Consider the following 25,985-nt stretch of genomic DNA (forward strand, 5'->3'; position numbering starts at 1 on the left):
TTTCTCTGTTTTCTTTTCCATTTTAGCCTCCAAATACAAATCATCAACAACGAACCTGCTGCCCCCATTAGTTAGTTTGGCATTTCCTCATTTGCCAAAAATCACTTGAGGTCGATTAAAACATCGATGGTAGAGAAACTGCTTAATGTCAATGAGCATGCCTTCTGTTAATTCTGTTTGGTAAACAAACTTAAAGCATTCACATGCACAGGCCCACACAATAACCCCAAACTGTAAATCACTCTAGACAGTAAATTAACTCCACTAATATACCAGATCTGAGTGTTTGCTTAAGTCAACAACAGAGGGGAGAGTAACAGCAAAAAACTGCGTCAGAAGCTGAAGCGGCCTTGATTACAGAAACTGAGAAAGAAGTCATCCAATCACGCCAGGGGAGTCAGAGAGTTGGCCTCGGCTCTGCTTTCGCATCGTGACACGAGGAATGTTTTAAGAATGAAGGCAAGAAGAGGACGACCTGCGTCACCCCTCTCTGAACTCCCCACTTTAATTAACTAATGTATCTCCATTTGTCATAGCGTGACATTGCATGATTCTGAGGCAATCTGAGATGTTGGCCGGGCTCTGAGAGGGGAAAACATCAGCACCCTCTACTGACGAGCCAGCCAGCTTCAGGGCCCCAGCGGACTTTGATTTCATTTCCTTTCATTTGCATGAAGGTTGCTTGTCTAATTATCATCGTATGATAATGATGCCACTGAGCTGCCTGCTAATGAGGACCAGATCCATCCTGGAAAACTCAGTGCTGTTTTGCATCGTTTAAGTCATTGTAACTTTTATTAAACTGTAAGGGTTGTGATAATGAGAATAATACAGTTAAATGTCAGGGCCACACAAGGGCGACACATTTAGGGGTTGGTCCTTAATAAGCGGATTAATAGAGTCATGAATATAGTCTGTCCACACGTCTTTCCAACAGCCACAATTTGGCTCCCGTTCTTAGGGACACAGTTGTTAAAGGGAAATGTTGAAGGTTATGTAGGTTTTGTTTTTGCTGGGAGGATAGTCTAAATTTTTTTTGGAAGAACTGAGAAAATGTCATGGTAGATTAAATTTAACTTTTCTCTTCCCTTGTGAGATTTATTGCAAAATTTAAAGTAACGATTCATCCAAAAATAAAAAAAAATACATATTTTTTTGGAGCTTACGGCCATAAAGATGTCTGCCTTCTCTGAATAAAATGAAACTAGATGGCACTCTGTTTGTGGTGCCCGAAGCGCCACAAATAAAAAATACATTTGAAAAACTCAACAGCAATGTCTCTTTCCAGGTATCATGACCCTGTTACTGAAGATAATCCACAGGCCTTGTGAGCAGTTTCACTACACCCACCAGAAGGAAGCGTGCATCTACTCATGGACGAGAAGCTAGCTAACTAAGCTAGCTAACTAAATACAAAACTCTCGTTCATGAGTAGGTGAACACTTTCTTCCTTCAGAGACACCGCTGTTGGGTTTTATATGCAAGAGAAGGCAGACATCTCATTGGCCAATATCTCCACAGCTCGACAACTCACACCAAAACAAACTAGATGCATGAACAGCAATACAGGTAAAAGGAAAAATACGTATTTTTCATTTTGGGGTGAACTGGCCCTTTAAATTTTGCAATAAATCTCACAAGAGATAAAATAAAAATCTAACCTTTCCCCCTAATAACGATATCTCCAGAAGTTGGCAACTGACACGAAAACAAACTAGATGGATGAATAGCACGACAGGTAAAAAGGACAAATATGTATTTTTTTCATTTTGAACTGTCCCTTTTTTCTGCACCAAAGGCCACAGAGGTGCATTTGGCCTTTACTGGCAATTGCTGGTGATGTGGAAATGATTGTTCCACGAACATATCAAAGTATTTTGAGTATCTTAATTAATCTTAATGCACTTTTAGGTATGAATTGTGAAATAACTACCATTTTAATAATGTTATATTACTTTTAGATATAAAGATAAGTTCATTCAAGGGGAGTGCCCAAAGAAAAAATGTATTTATGCTGGGGGGGCCTTTCTGTTTTATGAAGAGAAACATGAGGTTCAGCCCCTCTGCCTCCTCCAATCAGTTCTGTACAGTCCCTTAAGTACTCTGAACTTGATGGATGAGTTAAATAAAATTAAATAAATGACTTTACTCGAGGTATGCGCGTATCAAAGGCCATGCTGGCTAAAATAGAAGTGCAAAGCATTTTACATCACCTCACAAGATTAGTGAGAAAGCAAATATAAACTCTGATTCCAGGAACAGTTATCATTATAAATCCTTCCCTCCCACATCTGCTTGGACTAGAGGGGACAATAACTCAGCGTAGCAGGTAGAAATTTTTTGGGATATATTTGGCTTTTCTGTGAAGCCGAATGACTAAATATAAAGTGTGGGGTAAAGGTTTGCGTCAGCACCGAGATATTCTGAGATACGGGACGCCTGGCCTTTTTCATCTCGGTGTAACTGAACCTGCATCAGTATGTCACTGTCTCCTCAGCTAAACAAATTAGTGTGTTTGATTGATCAAAGTTTATATGAGAGCGGGTATTTGATTTCAAACAGCGAGGGGAGAAGAGGAGAAAGAGGGGGGATGTAAATGTATGGTCACAGGCAGAGCGAGGGGGCAAAAGAAAAGAAAAGAGAGGAGAGAAGAAAAAGAGAGAGACTGAGCAGCTGGATTGCCATGTAAATAGCTGTGCAGATAGGTAGGGTTGGGCTCGGAGCCAAAGGCTCTACAAAGGGCTCCTAACATCTGTTTGAGGGTAGATTCCTGCTCTGTGTTGTTGTAAGAATAATAGTCTCGCTCTGAGGGCCTGTTCCCTCATCAGACAGGATCATGATCACGCATATACACTCTCTAACGTCAGACCGCAGCCCTAGTCGAGCTGTTATTGATGTTATTACACCGCCCCTCAGTCATCAGCGTGGATGGACAGGTGGAACATCGCTCAGACGAAGCAGGAGCAGACTGATGTGAGACTGCAGTTAATTAGACTCATTAGCAGCATCACTGCTGTGCAAACCTAAAGATGTCAACTCATTGATGATTAAGTGCAGTAACCATAAGAATCAGCAAGAAAAAAGGTTAAAAACCCTTTTTACATCATGGATAAGTGGGAAGTTTACACCATGAAATGCAGCATTTAGCCTTCCAGTTTATATTTAAATCAGCCGTCTGATGAGAACAGCTAAACCACAAGTTTGGAGTACGGATAATTAACTGCTAAACCAAACTGTTGGAGACAAACTTAAAATATTCCGACCATGGTTTTCCCATCGAGTTAAAAAAAAACAAAAAAACAGTGGGACATCTCTGCTGGTGTGTCATGACAAGGATCTTTTTCCCTCTCCCAAGAACATATGCAAGCAATTTGTACAACAAATGTTGGTTTTAGGCCGTGTTCCTTGCATACTAGTGGCTTCTCAAAACCTGGAGGACTCCATTTGTTAGTGCTTGAAAGCAAAGCAAACAAATTAATTAACACTATCTTTACATGGGGTGGCCAAGGAAAGCATGCGCTGAAATGTTACACCATTACCTAAATTCGCATGCATCTGTCTGTCTCCCCCCCTCCTGTGTACCCTCCCACCCCTGCCCCAGCGCACACAGCGCCCTTGAACAAGGCCGAAGGACCACCTGCGTGAAAGAGGAGACCCTCTCTGTTATGTCTCTGCTAGGGAATGAAATAACACGGAATCCAGCTCTGCAAATAACTCACAGTGAAGATCATTTTCCACATGCTGCTTGACAAAAGGTAAAATAAGAACAGATGATGTCCTTTCTCTCCTCTCTCTCTCTCTCACTGGGAGTTTGGAGCTCTGCTCTGCAGCTACACTCAACAGTCTTTACACTTTGTTGTGCTGCTTTTCCAGCCAGGAGGAGACGCAGGGCTCCGAGTCCTTTAGTGGCCTTGTTAACCGGGTGGTATGAGATACAAGCTCTCATTCCTAATAGCTGCTGACATTGAGTCAGCCGTTTCTTCATGCCCGCACTTGGCTGAGGTTAAGAGGGGTTCGAGGAACCTGATCCCAGATCTGGTGATTACATGTGAGCCATCAGGAGCAGCAGGAGGCCTTCGTCTAAACTGGGCATCCATCACAGGAGAGGGAGGCTGCAGCTGGCTCCACTACAACCAGTATGAGAGGAGGAGAACTGTTACAAGACTTTTTGAGCATCTTGTTGAGGAATTACACAAACAAAATGCAACAACATCACAGAACATGTTTTAAGGAATTGTTTAAAGTTCAGGGATATATGCTTATTCACTTTCTTGCCGAGAGTTAAATGAGAAGATTGCCGTACAAACATAGGGAATCTGACTAATCGTTATCATTTCACTGCCTCCAGGTTGATCAACAACTGAAAAGACAATGGATCCGAAGGGACACCAACAGCTAACGTTAGCATTCAACCACTTCCTAGCTAACGTTACTGTACAAGACCCATATCTTGGCCTAAAAATGAAACAAACTGGATGTAATCCAACGGTAATGTGAGCTTGGAAGTGGTTGAATGCTAACGTCAGCTAATGGATTATCGAATATGTAGTTTTAAATCAAAATATGGCCCAAGTTCCCACCAGATTTTCATTCTCCAATTACTTTTCAGTTGCTACTCAACCGGTAAGTGATGACATGATACCAATTTGTCAGATTCCTTACGTTAATACAACCTGCAACCTGGAACGCAGCAGTATAACATTATCCCAGCATTCAAGCTTCACACCCGATAGGTAGTAACTTCCTGTAGCCTCCTGTGGTTGACTGACAACTGATCGTACAGCTGTGTCCCCCGATCCCAGTCTTTGTGCTAAGCTAAACTAACCAGCTGGATGATTTAGCTTCATATTTACCGTACAGACATGAATCTTCTCATAAAACTCTCAGCAAGAACGGGGATTTCCTAAAAATGACTGTAAAACACAGACAAGAACCTCAGGCATATTCCACAATCGAATCAAACACATCTCAGTCAGTACGATACATCGTCTTTATTTGTCCAAGCGCACCTTCGCTCACCCCTCTGAAGAGGACACAAATGAAGTTTGTCTAATCCAAACAAACAGGTGAGGCACTTATTAGTCCTCAATCCCCGCTGCAAGTGTAACTTCATTTTCAATTCCGACTCTCCTGCTGTGACTCATGGGAGAGCGACTTCAAAGCTGCAGCCATGCACTTGAGGTCATTATCTTCATTTCTGTATCCTCTGCAGGTTCTCAGCATATGGGAACATTTTAACTCTGGATTGTGTGTGCATGTGTGCGTGTGTGCGTGTGCGTGCGTGCATGCGTGCGTGCATGTGTGTGTGTCTGCAGCCATAAATCTGCCATGTCAACTATAAAATATAGCTGACCAGCAACAGATGTAGCTCTAATAGCTACCAAAAAAATGAAATCAAAATTTACCACCTTTAGATTTTTATTCTAAAACTGAATAGGCTTTAAGATTGATTCCAGTTTTGTGCACAGGAGATGGACAGTGAGTAAAAGTCAGAACACGCTCAGAGGAGGGAAGAAAAGGGGGTTGGGTGTTTCCTTTTAATTTTCTATTACTCTGTTTCACTTGCTCCGTCTCTTTCGTTCTTTCTCCCCTTCTGTCTTTTCTTTAATCCCTCTCCTTCCACCCTCTTAGCTGAGACGAATCCTCCTTTCATCCTCTTCTGCAGCGAGGACCCTGGTGTCTGTTCGCACAAAGCCTGACCATCCCTGACTCCTCGTCAACCCCTTGCCCAATTCATCAAGCGGAGGCCCATGGGCATTCATCACCCCCACCACCTTTCATATCCCGCACCAGCTGAAAGCCACTGTCCCTCCTCTGACTTCAATGCAGCCGTGACACACCCGTAAGATTTATAGTGGCATAATTAGTAGCAGTGAAAAAGGCCTGCGTGCTTTGGAGGGTCAATCATACTGTATCCCACTGAAAGCCACTCACATCTGCTTCAAAATAGATTGCACCGCCACCGCGGAAGTTGATGAATTAGCCAAAAAACAAGAAGCCAAGAAATTCATCAAAGCCCGACAGTGACATCAAAACAATCATACATACTTTGGGTAATTTTAACATACTATTTGTCACCATTCATGGGAGCGAGGCCCTGTCATAAATCCCACCTCTCTACAGGGGAGGCTGCTGCTTGCTGCTGCTGCTGCTGCCTGAGATGAGCAGCTCTGAGGTGAGAACTCCCCCTCAGGACGGGGTTTTCCGAAAGCAGCTTGAAGGAGGTCTAAAATAACATGCCTAATAGTTAAATGGTGTTATTGATGTAATCATGCCTCCCCTCCCTGTCCCGCTGTCACTGATATCTCAAGAACAGTGAACTAATTAAAACACTCCTGGAGTTTGTTTTCATTATGATTCCTCACACAGAAATAAAGTCTCCACGAAAACAGCTGCGTCGTTTTTCCTTTTTTTTTTTCTTCCTGCGAAGTCACAAGTTGGGACCCGTTGCCCCGATGTGCACAGAAGAGATGCAAAATCCCCATTCAATCATAAATTACACCTATTATTCATTATTCCTGTTGTGGCTTTCTCTGTGCTCTCTTTCATGTGCATGATGGCACAGCTCACCGAGCACCTGAAACATCAAAATGTTCGACATCGGTGGAGGTAGCTTGGCCTCAGCTGACAGGAGGAGGCGGAGATGTGAAGGTGTCAGGCAGTAGTGGAGAGTAACTAAGGACATTTCACTGAGTTCACCCATAAATGAAAATTCAGTCCTTATCTGCTCACCGCCGTGCTGATTAAAAGGTCAAGTGAGGTTTATTAATAATCTGGAGCTTCACCGCAAAACAGCGTTGAAAAAACAACTGAAAGAAAACATAAAAGGGCTCCTTACAGCTTGTCAGGCTTAAATTACGCCATCAGCGCGAAGTCAAGCTTGTGCAGCCACTCCAGACGGGGTGTGCGCTAACGCTTTTAGCTTAGCAGCTACGGTGAAGATTTCTGCTTTAAAAAGGGTGTAAATTACATCTTTTCAAACCGATTTGGGATCTCGGGGGCCTCCAGAGACCTGGATTATGCTGGACGAGCTGCACGGAGCCATTTTCTGTTTTCTTTCAGGTGTTTTTGTAGGTTTTAAAACAAGTCCCCACCTACTTTAGTTGTTTGGGAGAGTGCTCCGACGCTGTGAAGCACCATAAATGTCTTGTGGACTAAGAAACTTCACCCGACTTCCCATCGGCATGGGAGCGAGTAGATAATGACTGAATTTTCATTTTTGGGTGAACTTATCCTTTAACTAACCTTTTGAGGTACTTCACTGTAATTCAGAGGGGAAATGTTTGACTTTTAACTCGACTATATTTATTTGACAGCTGTAGCTACTTTTCAGATTAGGATTTTTTGCGCAAACCGTGTGATCATCTTTTTAAAAAATGTTACAAAAGTTGAAATTATGGCAGTGAAGTCGTTAAATATATACCTGTAAATCTCTCTTCTCACAGTGTGTGGTGCTTCCTCTCCTTTTTATGTAGTTACATAATTACTAAGCAGAAGCGGCGGCTCATTTGGATCAACACTGGGAAAACAACATTTTAGGGGATTAATGTTTAAAAAAAAATCACACACATCTCAAAGCATGACTTCAAAAGTTCATACAGTCTCTGCCCTCAGTCAGATTTGATCCACACGTCATCAGCTTTTGGATTTTTCTCTTTTTTTTCCTCCTCCTTGCCAGTAGTACAAGTGGTTAAGCTGCTGGTTTGTTGGAGCACATTGCAAACGTTGTGCAGAGGGGCGAGGAAGCACCTGCTTCCAACGAGGAGGAGGTGGAGAAAATGCTCTCATGAAAACCTCCAACTGCAGTGGTTGGCACTGACACTTGTGGATTGCTCTGAGATTACGCACAGGTTGTTTTCATAATCTTGTTGGGGGAAACGTTCGCTCGATGTTTTGTGGTTTTTCTGTTTTTTCTCCCCCTCTCAGAGCAGTATGGTGTGACCAAAATCCAGTCAGAGTAGGCTAAATTATGGAGTGGTTGTCACAGTTTATGAGAGCCTTTCGCACTCGTGTCAGCTTCCATTTGCGTTTAAACACCAATGATGTTTCTCTCAGCATCTGTGTCGCGTTTTAATGCACCACTAACTGCTGCCACGGTTCCCTGCCCCTGGATGGGCGATGTGGTTTTATCAGACAGCCTCGGACCGCGATCAGGAGCGCAGGAGCTCTGAGAGGACAACTGTGGACTTGTGGATGTGCTCGGTCGGAAGGTAGATAGAGCTTTGTGGGACGGAAACTTGTAGATCAGCGGTTAAAAGTTGGACTGAAAGTAAGGGAACTGATGCGCGTAAGAAGGGATGCCAGCCAGGCGTGGCTTGTGTTTGAATATCCAATGTGAGAATGCGTGGGGAGTATGTATATAACAAGAGTCTTTCCATCTGATAAACAGAGATATCAAACTGATGATTACAGCAGAGGACGATCAATAAAGAAGTGAGGGGACGCGTGTGACTCGGGAGGCGCGCTGGGTACGCTTAGTGCGTGCATGGACCGGACTTGTGACAACTTCTTTCACCCTGCTTGAGTCACCGTAGACTGTTTTTAAATGCCGTCGCTTAATTTGACAGCTGTGCACACAATGGCAGAGGTCGGGAGTTTTCTGGGGACAATCGACTTGGATTTACAAAGCTTTCCTGCACTCGGGAATATGCCCCTGCCGGAGTCTCCAGTGGGCTTGAATGAGCGGCTGGGGCAGATTGAAGGGAGGCTGCAGCGGGGGTCGCCGACGGATTTCGGGCACCTCAAAGGGATCCTGAGGCGGAGGCAGCTTTACTGCAGAACCGGCTTTCAGCTGGAGATATTCCCTAATGGGACGGTGCATGGGACAAGACAGGACCACAGCAGATTTGGTGAGGGGTTTTTCCTGCCACTTTTAACTTTTTATACCATGAGAAATGCGAAGTATTGAAGATTTTGTCATGTTATTTGCCTGTAGTTTGATTTACAATTAACTACCTATTACGCACAGAGAAGTCTGAATGAAAAGAGTTGAACTGTCGCCTCTGGTGACGCAATTATCAACATTACAAACTTAATTGCAGTTTTTAATAACTTCCACTGCCTTGTTATATATATATGTATATATATATATATATATATATATTGTACAATCTGGATCATTTCCACACTGTGTGAGGTGAGGTGTGTAATTAAGAGGCTCTTTCCTGCCGCGCGTCCCCCGTGAATACGCATCCGTGCGTCACTGTCACCTGGCGCGCAGGAGAGCAGCGCCACACACCTTTATCTGTGGGGGGGGGGGGGGGGGGGCGCAAACAAGCACCGCACACCGGCGCTTTTGCTGATTCGGTCCCGTGAAAGTGAACGGAGCGAGGTGCGGCTCCGCAGGAGAAGAAGAGACGATAAACACATGAGGTCAGAGGGCAGATACGCACATGTGTCGCGCCTCATGTCCATGCAGTCATCTCACAGGTGCAGGCCGGGCCCGCGGAATAACCCGAAATTAAAGCATGACCGACAAATGTTCAGATTGGAGCCAAAACGAGCCGGTTTACAGGGATGGGTGGTCCGCGTGTTTGTTCCTGGCTTCACTCAGCTTTAAGGTCTTTGTCAGGACGTGGCTTTGATTAGAGGGATATGAAACACACTGTTCACCCCGCAAAAAAAAATTAGAGGGATGTTCTCTGTCATCCTCTGGCATCAGATGAGGTCGATGAGATGGGGACCAGGTGGCTGTAAACTGGCCTCTGCCTGCCTGCCTGCCAGTCAGTCCGTCGGCACAGCCAGCTGGATCCTCTCTGACTAACCTCTGCATCACAACAGCCAATAGCTTTTAATTTCACCGGTTGTTCCCCTGCCCTTTGAAGTGCATGTTCGACTTTACTGTAACTTCCTGTGAGTCAGCAGCCCACTAAACAACTGCTAACCCACATCCCAGCTTCATAAAAGTCACTTCTCGGTCTGTATTAGTAGCCAGTTGGGAACTTCTAAAGACAGGATGAGCATATTTATAGACGCCACAAGCCACTTTGATTGAGTGAATGAAATATGTTCTGTAGACCCGACTATAAAAAAAAGTAAGAGAGGAAATCAAAGAAATCAACATCTGGTCCTCTTCTCACCAAACCCATTTGTCTTTTCTGCTGTAATCAATGAAAAAAAAAGTTATTTATTGGCCTTAAAACAGCAGTTTTTCAAATGGAGTCTGGTGATGCAAGACGATGCCTTGTTTCATGGGAAGAATAGACTTAAAAGGCACAAAATCAGTTAACTGGAGCATATTTCATGTCCACTTGTCGCTGTGTGTATTTGTGGGTTTCCCTGACTGGATTTCTCTTGCATTGTGTGTGTGTGTGTGTGTGTGTGTGTCTGTGTGTGTGTGTGTATTGTTTGACCTCAGGCATCCTGGAGTTCATCAGTCTGGCAGTGGGTCTGGTCAGCATCAGAGGGGTGGACGCTGGACTCTACCTCGGCATGAATGAGAAAGGAGAGCTCTATGGGTCGGTGAGTCAAAAAAAAAAAAAGAAAAGAAAAGAAAAGAAAAACCCTCCTTTCATTCTTTCATTCACAACCCCGCCCTCGCCATGCAGCCCAGGGTCTCATTCACAACAAGCCTGGCAGTCGATACACATGACTTGCTTTACAGAATACAGCGTTTTCCAGCCATTCTCAGGGAAACGCACTGAACTCTCAAAAGTAAGTTTTAAGAGTCACTCTGTTATCAAGGTTCCTGTACGTGGCAGATGGGAAAACCACAGTGAGACAAAACAAGTGTGTGTTTCTTTTACAGGGTCTCACACTCTCTTTGCTTCCCTATTCTGCTGGGACAGTAGATCCAGTAAATGATGATGACTTTTTGATAAAAAACAACGCCAGAAGTTGCAAAGAAAAGAAAAAAAGACCTGTTTTCCACGTGAAAACCAGATTTAGAGAGCAAACGAACCTCTTCATTTAGTTTTGAGATATGCAGAAATATTTACATTTTTCCCCGAAGTGGAGACGGGAACGTTTGGAGTCACTCTGTGGGTGAATTTGGTGGAGATGACCTCTCTGTGCACAGCTGGATGAGTCAGCAGTGTTAGATATAGAAGAAATATCTGCTGCTTTTCCACAGTAACATGTAGAGAATATCCTTTTCATCCTGGCTGACTTTGTCTCACGTGTGGTTGCTATCTGGAGACAGCGAGAGAGGAAAGGGAACAGATAAAGACAATGAAGGGGAAGTATGTGAGGGTTACCTGTATCGGGTGTCCCAGGGCATTACCTGAGGGCCTCTCCGGGCTCGAACTCCCCCCCGGCTCTGAACATTTTCGAACAGAGGCTACTTTTTAAGCATGGCCATTATGTTGAAAAGTGCAGATATTGTTACTGCGTGCTATCAGAGTCTGGCATCCTGGAGCTATGACCTCGGGTGGAGGGGGGGGCAGGTGATTTGTTGGGGTGGGGGTAATTGCACACCTGACTGAGTCACCTGACTGACAGAGGGAGCGATGTAGACGCGTCTGTCTGAGGCTGAGAGGCCAGGAGGTGCAGGGGGGAGGGTAACAGGTAGAAGGGTGCTTCCGTCCCACAACCACCAGACCTTGACAAGCTTTTGATCCGATGAGGTTTTCAGTGTGTGTGTGTGTGTGTGTTTGTGTGTGAGTGTGTGTGAGTGTGTGTGTGTATTAGGATGGAGCTGGCCCAGTCATGTGCCCTCGGGGCTGTGTTTACAGACAACAGCTTCACCACACAGCCGCAGCCAAGCAGTGCCTGACAGCCAATCAACAAAATTGCTGCTGGAATAAAAACCGAGACTCTTGCACAAACACCCACTTTAACGTGTGTTATTAAAGGAGGAGATTGACTGATCGCTGCTGTGCAGAGAAGCCACATCCTCAGAGCCAAAAAAAAAAAAAAAGGTAGTCCAAGGGTGCATATTCAGCCCCCTGGTCCTTGGTGATACCCCAGACTCGACTGAGGTTCACCCCTCTTTCAGAGCGGCTGCACGACTGACTGGTCCTGGCAGGAGAGCAGCTCTAACCCTGATGTCTCTTATTGTTCTCACACACTCACTCAGCCAGCACACTCTCACCTGCTGAACCCACAGCCATCGCTCATGCTGCGCTGTCAGTGAAGGCCGAGGCTCTGAGAGCTGCTGTGTGTGTGAGAGAGAGAGAGAGAGAGAGAGAGAGAGAGAGAGAGAGAGAGAGAGAGAGAGAGAGAGAGAGAGAGAGTGAGGGAAGATTGTACGCTTGCTCGCTGTTCGTCTTGCATCACAGGGAGGGACATGATTCTCCATGCACAACGAGAGGTTAACAGGTCTGAGGAATGAGTGTGGGGCGTAAAGTGAAAAGCCGCTCGTAATGACTTCCCCCCTTTTGTCATAATGAGCACCTGCCCGAATGAGTTTCTACTGGTTCATTTCAGCCTCCAAGTGCAGCCCAGGATAGTTCAAGAAATGCATAAACAGCAGGGAGAGTGGAATCTGCACATCATCAGGCTCAATCTCTGCTGCTTCTGCTGCTGTTGTTTTTTTCACCAAAACGAAATTGTCCAGTGAAGTTTGCCTTTTCACATGGGTTAGGGTTAGAGTTATGATAAGAAAGCCATTTCACATGTGAAACCGGCTTTTTTTTACATGCAAATGAAAATGTACGCATGTGAAATTCACATTTTTCACACGTGAATGGCTACGTTAACATGTGAACAACATTTTAAAATGTGAAATGAGAGAAGCGAGACATGCAAATTAAAAATGTTCACATGTGGAAGTAAAATTGACACTTTTAATCACTCCTTCGATCGAGAATTCCACATTTTCACGTGTTTTTTTTGTTACGAGAATGTAATTCACATGTGAAATCACAATTTTATGTGAATTGAGTATTTTTTCACATGTGAACCAAAATCTTAACACCTGAAAATATAATAATGTCTCATGTGAACTGGACATTTGGGCTTTTTCACATATGAATGAACATTTCTTCATGTGAAAATGAAAATTTCACATGACAATTACATTCGTTCATACGCAGTTTGCTTTTTTCCCGCATGTTGTCACACCCTGTGAGCAGGACATGACTAATGTGTTGTTTTCTCTCTTGCAGAAGAAGCTGACAGCAGAATGTGTGTTCAGGGAGCAGTTTGAGGAGAACTGGTACAACACCTACGCTTCAACTCTGTACAAGCACACAGACACGGGGCGCTTCTACTACGTGGCCTTAAACAAGGACGGCTCGCCCAGAGAGGGCAACAGGACTAAAAAACACCAGAAACTCACCCACTTCTTACCCAGGCCGGTGGAGATTGAAAAGATCCCTCAGGCGTACAGGGACTTATTCCAGTATAGGTGACCAGTGCTTAATCTGGGAGAACTGGTTACGATCGGAGGAACAGGAATACAAGAAGAGGACGGAGGGGGTGTTGTGGATATTTTGGACCGGGTACAGAACTATTCATCCTCAACTCCCCCTGAGGTCACTGTGTTTGCGCCTCAGCCCACTGCTGAGAATGTTACAGCAGCACTGACATAAACATTGTGCATGTTCCTGGACCTCTTTGCCTCTGCAGTGGAGGCAAAGCGATCTTGTAAAACCACTGCAGACATGGGCGGAAGACCGCCCAGCTGTGGATGATCCAATCAGGTGCCATGTTTTCCCAATAACCACTTTGTAAGAGGTAAACTCGAACCATAGATACTGAAGCAACGTGCAACGACAGGTGGAGTCGTGGCTCTTGCCATTGGAGCTGGAATGGACAAAAGAAAATATTTATCGCTATAAGGACACCGAGAAGAGACTTTTAGGAGCATCAAATGACAGAAAGCACTGCAGATGTCACATTGTGCATTTGTCATGCACTATAAACAGTCATGGTAAATGCAAGAAAGGGCACATTCCACATATGCGGAGACAGATAGTAGAAGAAGGGTCAGAAACACACAAACTACATGTGCTACTTGCATGTTAAGTGACAGGTTGGGATAGTCAGGTACTAAAGAGTCTGTAAGGAGAATGTCTGTGAGGCAGAACTGGAGTTTTATTAAGATGAAAGAGGGGTAATGAAATCTCTAAGATGAATGTGTGATACATGAAAAGAGCACTTACTGCACACCCCCAGTCCCAGCTGTAAGCTCGCTTGTTGTCCCATATCATCAGAGTCAGAGTAAAGATCTCATTCATCACATTTTAATAAAAATATCAAGCAGCGTCTTGTAGGAATTGTATGCTAAACAAGTGATCAAGCTCGGGACAGAAGCACTTCTCTGACTGTGGTTGTAAAGAATGAGTGATGGGTTATTTTTTAAAGGTTGGTGACTTGTAATGTTCAGAGCGTCAGGAACATTATTAAAAACGCAAGCAGCTGAGGTGTACATATGGGTGATCCTATTTATGAGATGTACAATATATTTATTTTCTACATATAAAGTATAAATATAAATCTATATATTTATTTATTGCAAAGACTTTATTTTGTAATGAACTTGAAGTTATCTGGACTGTAGATTCTACTGAAAATACACCAAAAAACAAAGAAACAAACAAAAAAAACAAACAACTGCAATGAACGTGACAATAAAATTGTCTTGCTATCGAGAACTCATTGTGAGAGACTATTTTTGCTTGGATAAAATGTGATGTACCAATTAAAACCAGATATAGAATCTATGTGCAATGTTGCATTTCTTTCCTTTCGTTTTCAGTCATGTTGGCAGCATCCAGTCACCCCGACACTTTGGTGGAGAGAAATATCTAAGAAAAAAAGTGTTATTTTGTCATTCTAATGGCTTTGGTGATCCCCACTTGACCTTCGCCATGATGTTGACATTACGTTGACTCTACAGTACACGTCCATAGTTATCTTAGTGCTTTTTCATCCCCAACTGAGTTAAAATACTTCACTTTTCTCGGTTTGTTTTGTTCATATTGCTTACAATTTTGACCAGTGGCGACTCGCTAAAAAGCATTTCCCCCACAGACTGCCACTTTAAAAGAGCTTCTGACAGGATACCTGGAACTGCCAACAAGGTCAATTATGACTCTTGGATGTTTCATATTTGTAAAACTTAAATCGATCCCAGAAAAGCAACTTAATTTAATTCAAGCAATTTAAATGTACGCTTCCGTCTGCATGGTGATAGGGCTGGTGGGTGTAGTTTGGTAAGAGGGAAGATATGGATTTTTAAATCAGTGGTGAACTATCTCTTTAAAATACCTCAATAGCTCAAATCTAACTCACTTTAAAATCACTGACCACATGGCATTTTGTCCTGCTGTCCAAAAGACGGAGAGAAAATGAGGTAAAAAGATACAGCAGATTTTTTTTCCCAGAGGAGAGCACCAATACTCTTCCATGCTAATTTGCCCTCATAAACCCTTTACCAAGTAATGTGCACAGAACCTCTCTGTCTCCACAAAGTCTTAGTCAGCCTACATCCACCGTACAAAATCAGATTCCTTATGCAACTGGATCCCGACTCCTAATTGGCTTTACACATCAGCATGGATTTAGGGCAGTGATTGGTTGTTCATTGCGGGGGCCTCACAGACTCCACGGCAGTGTAGTCTGCAGCAGGCCGCCTTTTCAATGGACAGAAACAGCTGCCTGCTGCACACAGAACCAGCAGGGATGTGCCGCGAACCTGGAGTGGTGGTAATCTGGGGCTGAGAGGGGATGGGATCAACATTTCAACATCTGCAATAGTTGTAATGTTTCTCCACTGGCAGATATCTGTAAGCTGTGAGAGCAAGCTCCCCTGGGGGAAGGGAATGGAAAAGTCAAAGACATGCAGGGGAAAACCCTGGCAGACTGAGAAATGAAAACAATACCGGGAGAGGGAAAAATAGATGAAAGATTGAAGGGAGAAGAGAGTGGGACAAAAGGCACTTAGTGTTGTGGGTGTGAAATACAGGGACGCTGCATCAGGATGTGTCAGCTGTGTGAAACTTTCTGTAAATACCCTCAGCTTTCTTGGTAAGAATTAGAAGATTGATACTACTCTTGTATCCGTACTGTAAACATGAAGCTAGAGCCAGGAGATGGTTATCTTAGCTTAGCATAAAGACCGTAAGCAGGGGGAAACAGCTAGCCTTAAATAAAGCTCACTGATTAACACGTTATAACTTAAGAAAATCGAGAAGCGGTTTCACAGAGGGGTTGTGCCGTTCTTCTTCGGGGACTTAGTGACTTTGGAGAGTCTCTGTTGGTAGGCTGGCAAACATAGAACATGTAGTTACATTTGGATAGAGCCAGGCTAACTGTTTCCCCATTTTTTGTCTTTATGCTAAGCTAGGCTAACCAGTTAATGGCTATATCTTTGTATTTACCAGACAGACGTGAGAGTAGTCTCATCTCATCTATCTCTTAGCAAGAAAACAAATAAGTGTAATTCTCAGAATCTAAAACTGTGCCTTTAAAGCTTCTGTAAGTGTTGTTGTTTAAGCTAACTTCCTGCCCTCCCTCCTCAATACGTCACCACATAAGGTGCAGCGGACATACCATCGAACAGGAGACATCAGCAGACAGGACCGCCTCTTTATGGAGTTCTCTGTCCTGATTGGATAAAGTGGGCAGGGATACCAGAACATTTCCTCTCTTTTACTGCATTAGCGGTTTACTGTTTACTGATTGTATGATTCAGTAGAGAACCTGAATGACATCGTTGTTATAACTTTTAATAACAGTGATGGAAATACATTTTCTCAAGTACTGTGCTTAAGTACAATTTTGAGTTACTTGTACTATTTTCCATTAGTATTTCCATTGTCTGCTACTTTATACTTCCACTCCACATTTTGAAGGCAAATGTTGTTCTTTTACTGAATTACATTTCTTTGATAACTTTAGTTACTAGTTACTTTACAGATACATTTATTTTATTTTATCAGCAATCAAATGAAAGAAAACACAAACTACAATAATCAGGAAAAGCTAAATATCAGATCCGATAATTGGTCAACACATGTACAGTATACACATACATGTAAATATATGTGTAATTTACTTTTACTTTTATCTGGAAACTTATTTACATTTAATATTGGAGACTTTAAGACTTTTACTCGTGTACTACCCGTATGGGCGGGTTTCACTTTTATCAAAGTATTATTTTAACACAATATCTTTACTTTTACTTTGTGTAGGCCTGTGCTGCATTCCAAAAATACCAAATATATGAGATCATTTCTAAACCATGTTGTATAATTAGTTCTTCAGAGAGTTGAATTTGAAGTCCTAATTTCCTACTCAGGACACATCTTGGTCACAATTCTTTAATAACCAAATTTAAGTTAACATTTACTTGCTTGAGTCCATGTTCTGAGGCCCAGAGGTTTTAGGCACTGACCATGAACCACAGCATCTCTGGTTCAGGTAAGGAGGTTTGTTGCATCTCTCTGCAAAAATGTATCTGTCAAATGTGTAATAAAAGGTATAAAAATGCCCTCAAAATACTTTTGTTTACAGATTTTTTAGACTCTCAAACATCAGTTTTGGCACAAAGCCACAAAGCATTCAACATCGGTCAGGCTTCAAATATGTTAGTATGCATGTGTACAATACTCATTTTGTCTAAAACCTACAAAAATAAGAAGGTGGCCAAAAGGAGCTGATCTTCTACAAACATCCCCGTTTATAAATTCAGTCAGTGCAAAGGAATGCTCTGTAAATGATTTCAGTCCTGAAAAACAAATGACTCAAACACAGGAGTTGCTCATCCTTTTGGTCACTTTATTAAATGTTATATTAAATACTTATCAAGATAATAGCAGATCAGATTCATGGCAAAACATGTTGGTGTATTTGCTAACGTAAGAACATTCTTAGAGGAGGGCCAAAAAGTTTCTCTACATTTATGAAATACACCTTGTGCAAACACAGGAGCAAACTAGAGACAACAGGCATCTCTTCATGAGAAATGTACATATTGCTCATGTTTAACAGCTACACCAGTTTAAGCATTAGAAGCAAAAAATGTGCCAAATTAGAATACAGGTAGTCTGGGGGGGCCTGCCTGGTGAGACTACAGTGTCCAGAAGGCATTTCTCACAAAGTAGAAAACACAGATCAGCCAGACTGATTATAACATTTCCACTCTTTACTCGATCAAATCCAGCATGAAACACACATTTCAAACTTTGACAGACGAGCAAAGGGAAAGGCTTTGGGCCCTGTGACACCCGGCTGATGTGGTTGTGCTTTGTGAGACCCAGTCACTCACCCAAAGCTTGGGATCAACACAAGTGGAACATAAACAATGAACAGGACGCACAGTGCTATGCTAGACAACACGTGACGATGAGAAAGATGTTACAAAAAGGTCCTAGGAACCGGCAGGCAGTTTTGAACAACACAAGCATTCCATTACCATGTTCAGCGACAACTAATGTAAACACTTAAGAGCATAATACAAAAGATTCTCAACAAATCTCAAATCTCAGAACTTTACAGAGCTTTTTTTTAGGAAATGAATATAAGGCCATATTTTTTAACTTTTTTTTTTTTTCTTTCTGTTTTTGTCTACTTATCAATTTCTTCCATCTCCCAAAAAGAGCAGGACGTCGCAGCACCATCAGCTGTCTGCTTTGCTAGATATTGGTGAAGGAATCTACTGGGGCTTAAAATCATGTAGAGCTTTACATCATAGAGCCCTGTCACCAACGACACTGGTCCCACTCTGGTTTAGTTCGGCATTTAAAACAGTATAAAAAACTGAGTTTAAATAATGAGGAAACCCTCTTTTAAGGGGAGAACAATACAATGCTTAAAAGCATTGGGGGTAGAACCTTTTTGTCTTTAAATACATGAAAAATGAAGATATAGAACTTGAATAACATTAAGGCGGTATATACATTTTTTTTACTGTTGAAACTCCTAATGGACTCCTTTCACACAGTCATTTATACATTATATCCACCTTCTCTCAGTGAACTACAGAATAAAGTACTGAGAGTCTATCCCACTTGAGGCCCCAGTGGACCGCAGCCTAGTCTCAAAACTACTCCACCCTCTGATTGGTGCACCAGTTCGCTTTGAGCTCAGAGCGGTCTCACAGCACGTTTGTTACAGAAAACTGGACCTCGCTCGGACTGGGCCACTGGGAGCCGGCTAGCTGAGTGGGGGTTGAGGGAGAGTCCCTCTGACCTACAGGCCCTTGGAGGGCCCGGGATTTTTACCCAGGCCGTGGAGCTGCTGGTAAAGTCCCAGCAGGTCCATCTGGCTGAGCTGGTTGCCTCCCAGCATGCTGTTCTGCACCAGCTGGTTCAGGTAGCTGGCCTGGTTAGCCATGGCCAGCTGCTGCTCCTGCACCTTCCTGTTGGTGATCAGCTTCTGCACGAACATCATCAGCTGGGAAAACACAGATGGCGAAACAGTTAAAAAAAACAATAAAATTACTACTATAGTTGTTATTTTCAAAGCACATGAAGAGAATAGACAAGAAAACAGTATACGAGGGGTAAAACAATTCCTTGGGTAGCTCGACTGATGTCTGTGGTGTTTGTTCTTTCTAAACTTCACTTTTATTGACAGTTTAGGTCCGTTTCCACTGAAATATTATTGAGTTTATAGTGATTTTGCTGTTGTAAATATTAAAAGATGCAATATGTAAGAACTGGCTGCCTCTCAAACTCAAAACAAATAGGGTGCAGCATACCATCAGAGTAAGCGCCAAATGCAGCTAACCGTGGCTGCCGTTAGCCAGCTAGATCAGTTAGCCATGCAGCTAGCAGTCCGGACTGAGAGCCAGGAGAGGTATTATGAAAAAGGACGGACTGGGGCTGACTGGTTAACCTGCTAACTTCATGAGATATCTCAAGATCACAATACATCAATGTCTTTGAAATAACGTCATAACTAACTTATTTGCATTTTGTTGATCATTTTAATTCATTCTTGAATGTTTTAAACTTGAATTCTTACATATTGCACCTTTAATGTTGCTGCTCTAACAACAATATAGTTACATTTAAAATATCGCAGTGACAGATATCACAATTTAAGCAATAAAAATGTTGATTTTTCAAAAAAGAAAACCAATTAGTTGTTCATTTAAGAGACGCATCTTACTTTTTCTTTTGTATATTACTATTGAAAAAGAAAACTCATTTAATTTGAATGTTTTGCCTCACTAATTTACTTAAATACAAGAGTGGAAACACTATGCACAGAAAAACAGGTTATTTAGGCAGAAAATTAAGAAATTACATTTTACACACACTGCATTGACCTGGTTACTGTAAAACTCACAGTAACATGCAGCTGGTCATTAACCAGACTTCGCCCCAGAACTCTGGCTGGCAAATGTTAAGTGTATATATGACGCTACAGCTTTCTCTTAATGAAATGTTCTTCCCCCCTCAGCTAAACAGTAACTGTACAGTAACAATCTTCACTATCTAGTTTCTCATCTGGTTCTTCCTCCTCTCCATCCTCGTCTTTCTTTTCGACAGTCGCACACAAACATACTGTATGCAGCTAGAGGATGACATATAACCTGACAATAATTAAAGCAAACAGAGTATTTATGACGTAAATAAACATTTTACACTGTTTATTTATGTGAAATCTTTCTGGAGTCTACTGCACTGAATGTGGCCAAAACAGTAACTGACTTGGCATTACAACTATATATTCTTAACTACCTGTCAACCTCTCACCTGCTCTCGCCCTCTCTTCCTCTCTAACCTCCTGGGTAATGTAGTCAGGTAACATCAAAGCCTCACTCTCACCTGAACCTGACTGTTGTGTAGAGAAAACAAATCGTAGGCTATATCCATCTATGGAAAAACATTCATTTCTTTGGAGCCACATTTTAAAGCAACATTATGGCACTTTTTTTACCTGCAGCTACCTAACAGCTTCAAAATCATTTTGATGGTACAGTGTCTTGTAATAGTGTGAATGGTGTCTCTGTCTGAGTCACTCCGCCCCCCCATTACTTGTTTCTGCACCGTGTGACCTCAGTGAGAGGGCAGGATCACAGTGTTACATACATGCTTACTTCAAGATACAAGTTTTCAACAAATAACAGTGTCAGATGTAGTGTAGGTGCTAACTACAAACAAAACTCATTACATCATAACAACTTGTTACAGAGCTGGGATTTGTATTTACCACAGTGGTGTTGCACTCAGAGACTGTGGGGGGCACCAAATAGCACAAAATGTCAATTTCTACATTATGTTGCTTTAAACTGAAAAAGTGCTTTGACATAGTCAACGTCTTTAACGTCTCCAAACTCCAAATAAAATAGAAACGGACGTAACGAGACATGACGTAGTAAGTCGTCATCAACTCGAGTTATCTTTTCTACTCTTCACCTGCTTCAGTCCGCTCTGCTCTGTGTGAGGAGCCGTGCCCACAAACCTAACCAGACATACCTCCACTGTGTGTGAGGTGTATGGCCGCAGTAGACACACAGCGGAGAAGAGAAACTAGTGTGACAGTAAATGACAGCAAAACGCAGTTAAGACTCACAATGAGCTGAAATGCTGGATGACGATCGGTACCTTCACAAAATATTAACACAATGGAATTTTTGATAAATAATTATCTGTAATGTGGATAAAATGACTAAGTGGGTAAAGGCAAGTATTAGAATAAGTGGGACAGTCTTTAAAATAGGGAAAGGCAACACTTATGCCATATCATGACATAACAACATCTAACACCAAAGACGATATATAGTTTCATATCACAGTAACAATGTAATATGGATAGATTGCCCAGCCCTAGTTTGTGTAATATGAATCAATAATTGCTCTTTCTTGGTCAAGTTATACACATTTCTAACCAAATTGTTTTTAAAGAGCAAATTAACAAATGCTTCAACCTGCTTGGTCATGATATTCACATTATTAATGATCATTCAATTACAGTTACTCATGTATACACATACCTTTTAAGTGTAATCAATAAAATACTGCCAGCGAAACATATTGTGATAACTGTTTTTGTCAATAAGGTTTTATCTGATATGATAAGTTCTACCTGCTACAATCTGTTTTTTTTAAAATAGCTAGTTAAAAGCTGACAGCAGATCTTGCGTTTCAGCTCTTGTTCAGAGAGCAGATCTTACCGTCTGCTGGCTGGTGAGGACTTCCCTGTACACAACTTCCCTGCGCTTGAGCTCCAGCTCCACGCTGGCCTGTCGACCCAGAGCCATCGACTGGACCTGACTCTCTGTGAATGATGGGTTATCCTTCCACTGTGGGGAGAAAGGGGAGAGCTTACACATACTGACCTCGACCATTGACAATACTACGTCACTACTTTAGACACTCACCACTCTGGCGATAGTATCCTCCAGTGTCTCCCGTGACAAAGTCTTCAATGCATTTGTTGCTTCTATGACTTTCTGTCGTCCCTGGTTTACAAGGTCCTGAACACAAATAAAGGAGATGGAAAACAGGAAACAATGAAAACAAGAAATGAGTTATTGAATCACTATTACAAGTTTATGAGAGTCATTCAAAGACACAGCTGCAACAACAGCATTTGTCAAATGCCACACAGTATTTTTACACTCATTTGACTTATTGGCAAACACAAGCTGACTCTTGCACCTTCTGTCCTTTCCCTCAGTCAGATGTGCCATTGTGTATAAATAGCTGCTGCCCCAGACATGAAGTATTACGAACTGTCGGGTGGAGGAGCGGGGCAGAGCTGGGCACGTTGGCTACTAGACTGTTGTCACAATTAGCAGTGGGGTCTGAGGAATGTGGGGCGCCATGCCGTGGGGGGAAGAGAGTGAGGGGGGAGGAGGAGGAGGAGTGAGAGGCAGGAGAGTGGCATGTGGAGCTCATTACTTACCTCCAGCTGCTGGTTGGTCATGGAGGCCAAAGCCGCCACATTGTAGGAGAAGTAGCTGGTGGAGCCCATGTCCATCTGGGCGTATGATGACTGGTAGTTTGTCCTCATGGACAGACCCTGAATGATAAAAGAGGGGTGAAAGTGAGGAGGCATCCAACAGAAGAGCAGGGTTCGTAAACATAATTTAGGCTGGCTAATGATTACTTTCATTATTGATTAATCGAGTAATCAATTTCCCAGAGCCAAAAGTCACATCTTGAATTTGCCTCATTTCAAAAAGCTCGAAACAGCCTTTTTTTTTTTTGGTAACATCCTGGCTTAAAAAATTACACCATCCATCGATTATCAAAATAGCTGGCAACTAATTTTCTTGCGATCGTCAAATTGATTAATCGACAGCTCTAATTGATTAATCAACAGCTCTTGTGTTAAGAGCAACCACGGGATAATGGGGTGCCATCGCTGTGACCGGAGACCACAGATCACTGAATGTTCAGACAATAAACCTTTCAATTCTTCACACATAGAACCTGTTACACTCGGCAGGCAGAACAAGTTGCCTGACATCAGCTGGCTCCTCGTGTGTGTGTGCGTGTGTGTGACCTGAAGTAAACAGTCTTGTCCCAGTAAAGGCCAGCAGGATGCCGATGTTTGTGTGTAATTGAGCCCCTGCTGCAGATGGTTTTCCCGTGCCCTGTAATCTGGCCATCCGGTATGTAGGGGTGTGGGTGTGTGTCTGTGTGTGTGTGTGTGTGTGTGTGTGTGTGTGTGTGTGTGTGTTAGGGGCGAGTGGGGGTCTTTGGACCTGGTCATAGACAGGTGTGCAGGCCTAAACAGTACAAAACCTCAAAACAACTGCAAAACCACAACACACTCTTCACTTTTTGGGTCTGCTGTTAACAAGCAGCCACTCTTGGACTTCGACTGCCTCCTCAGATGTTCTGCAGACTTCATACATCTTCAGACAGACAGACACAGATTCTAGACTAGACTTTCCAAAAGTCAGCGTCTGAAATCTAAATTTATGACATGAGCCTCTCTGAGCTCTGCACCGAGCTGAAGTAATCCCAGTGAGACCGAGGGCTCCTGGGTTCAGTTTGGTTTTGGGCGCCTGATCATGTTCTCTTAGTTTTTCCCATTTCCTGAGTTGCAAATCTGATATTCATACACATAGCTTTTCCTGGCCACCACCGGCCAACCCTTAAGTTGTGAAGACATTAGCAGAGGCCAGGTTACCTTCCAGTTGTTTCCCTTACAAAGCTCTGAGTATACAACATGATACTGAACAGCCTCTCGTGGCTGAAAGTGCCTACTTGTGCATCTTTAGTGTATGACAGATTGCAGAAATGAAATCCTCACATTCAACTTCAGCACCACTGTTTTTCCTGCGACTGGGAACCCTCTGTTCTCTTGAAAAGCAGGGGAGCTCTGAGGGAAAAGCCGCTTAAAGGCACACAGAGGGCAGAGGAGGGAGAGTGTGTTGGAAAAATAATCATTAGAGTGAATTAGAATCTAGGATTACACAGGGGGGAGAGGAGACCTGCTCCTGCTCTCTTAGGACATCAACCCTTCCAAATACACTTCTCCAAATAAACCACGCTAATTGCCCATTGATTTGTCCCACAAGAAAGAGAGGAAAGAGGAGGGCACAACGGGGAGAGAGAAAAGCGTAAGACAGACAGAGGAGGAGTTCCTAACCCTCTGTGGACCTACGCACTTATAGTAAGTAGCACTGACACTGCTTGGACAACCTCTCAGTGATTTGTACAGCAGGTCACTCGCCTGATGGTGGGCCAAAATGACAATCACATCACTGGGGAGGGGAGAGGGGGCTGTCATCTGCTTAGTCTGAGTGATGAAAGGATTGTACAGATCCAACACTAACTCACACATCCTCACAAAAAAAGGGGGGCCTCTCTTAACTCACCTTGCACTTTGATGTCAATGATTTGGAGAATGATGGATGCAAGGCCTAAGTGCGTGTTCTTGGAACTGGTGGGTATGCATGCGTTGTGTGCGCTTTTTTCCTCCTTGCTTACCTTTTTCTCTGCTTCATACTCGGCCCAGGCAGCCTTGCGATCCTCCTCGCTCAGGGCTTCCTCCTCCTTGTGGTCCAACAAAGAGTCATGTTCATGGTAACATGCGATCTGGTCCTTATTGTTCTGCAGCATCTCAGCCAGGAAGGGATCCTACAACAGGGAAGATGACAAAAAGATACAGAGCGTCACAGTGGTATAAAAGCCAACATTGGAAGGGGAGGAGGCTCTGGAAGAGGTGAAGGAGGCCACCTGAGTAATAGAGATTACTGTATATTCAGACTGACAGCAGATATTAGGGCTGCAACTAATGTAAATCATTGGGTTGGTTCTTATTTACATATGGATAATCCACGAAGACTAAGACGTTTATTTACTAAACTACTGAACGTATGAATTCTGTGGTATAAATAAAACATTTTAAACAGAAAAACCTTTTTTACTGTTCATATTAGCACCTCGTCGTTGTTGTTGTTGTAGTAAGAGACTTAAAACTGTGAGCACATCCTTGATAAAAAAGGTTTCACACACACTGCAAAGCAAGAAGCAAGAACACTCATGAACATAGGTAGATCCTTGCTGAATCAAAACAATGTGTTTCTTCATAAAATGTTCTGTCAGCTGAGAACGTCACTCACTAATGCAACATGTAACACTAACATTGAGTGTAATGGTTTGTCTGCCTTCACAAAACAACCTCAGCGACAGGAGATCTGCACAGAAATGAGATATTTGCATGTTTTTAAGAATGATGGGGTACTTTATCTGGCCTGCAGTTAGCAGTTTTGTATTCATATCAGAAAAAGGCTGCACCAGTTAGCACGTGTGCACCTGCATTGTTGCTGCAGCAAACGATAAAAACAAGTCAACTGACCTAAGATCTAAGTTCTTCTAACACTCGGATTTAAGAAGAAAGAAAAACTTGGATGTGCCTGTAAAAGGATTAAAAAAACGTGTAAAAAATCTAACAAACATAAATAAATGATAAAAGGGTTGTTGTTTTTTTAGGACTCTGGTTTCCATGACTACATTGTTATTGAAAACAATACCTGAGTAAAATTAAGAGAGCTGGGCCAGGCTCTGCTCACACAAACATGGTTTAAATTACTCTCTCTGCAGCACGTTTGCTTTTCTTTGTCTCGACTTCGCTTTACATTAAACTGGAACTCTGCGATCTGGAAACAACGTCATGCAGAAGTT

General features: G+C 42.8%; 2 protein-coding genes across 3 annotated transcripts in view; one reads left to right on the plus strand and one right to left on the minus strand.

The window, feature by feature from the left end:
- Positions 1-8,545: 8,545 nt before the first annotated feature.
- Positions 8,546-13,292, plus strand: fgf16 (fibroblast growth factor 16). Its single transcript, XM_073487475.1, has 3 exons — positions 8,546-8,849; positions 10,358-10,461; positions 13,047-13,292. Exons 1-3 carry the CDS (start codon positions 8,546-8,548, stop codon positions 13,290-13,292), a joined length of 654 nt encoding a protein of 217 aa, XP_073343576.1.
- Positions 13,293-17,646: 4,354 nt separating this feature from the next.
- atrx (ATRX chromatin remodeler) overlaps positions 17,647-25,985 on the minus strand; it is a 32,567-nt gene continuing 24,228 nt past the window's right edge. For both annotated transcript variants that reach the window (XM_073486706.1, XM_073486705.1), the window contains exons 30-34: positions 24,789-24,938; positions 22,750-22,866; positions 22,223-22,318; positions 22,016-22,144; positions 17,647-19,284 (exon numbers count right to left, since the gene is read on the minus strand). In XM_073486706.1, the coding sequence (XP_073342807.1) occupies positions 19,081-19,284; positions 22,016-22,144; positions 22,223-22,318; positions 22,750-22,866; positions 24,789-24,938 (696 nt within the window). In that variant the 3' untranslated portion in view covers positions 17,647-19,080. The remainder of the gene's footprint in view (positions 19,285-22,015; positions 22,145-22,222; positions 22,319-22,749; positions 22,867-24,788; positions 24,939-25,985) is intronic.

This window comes from Pagrus major, chromosome 18 (genome assembly GCF_040436345.1).
Source record: "Pagrus major chromosome 18, Pma_NU_1.0".
Lineage (NCBI taxonomy): Eukaryota > Metazoa > Chordata > Actinopteri > Spariformes > Sparidae > Pagrus > Pagrus major.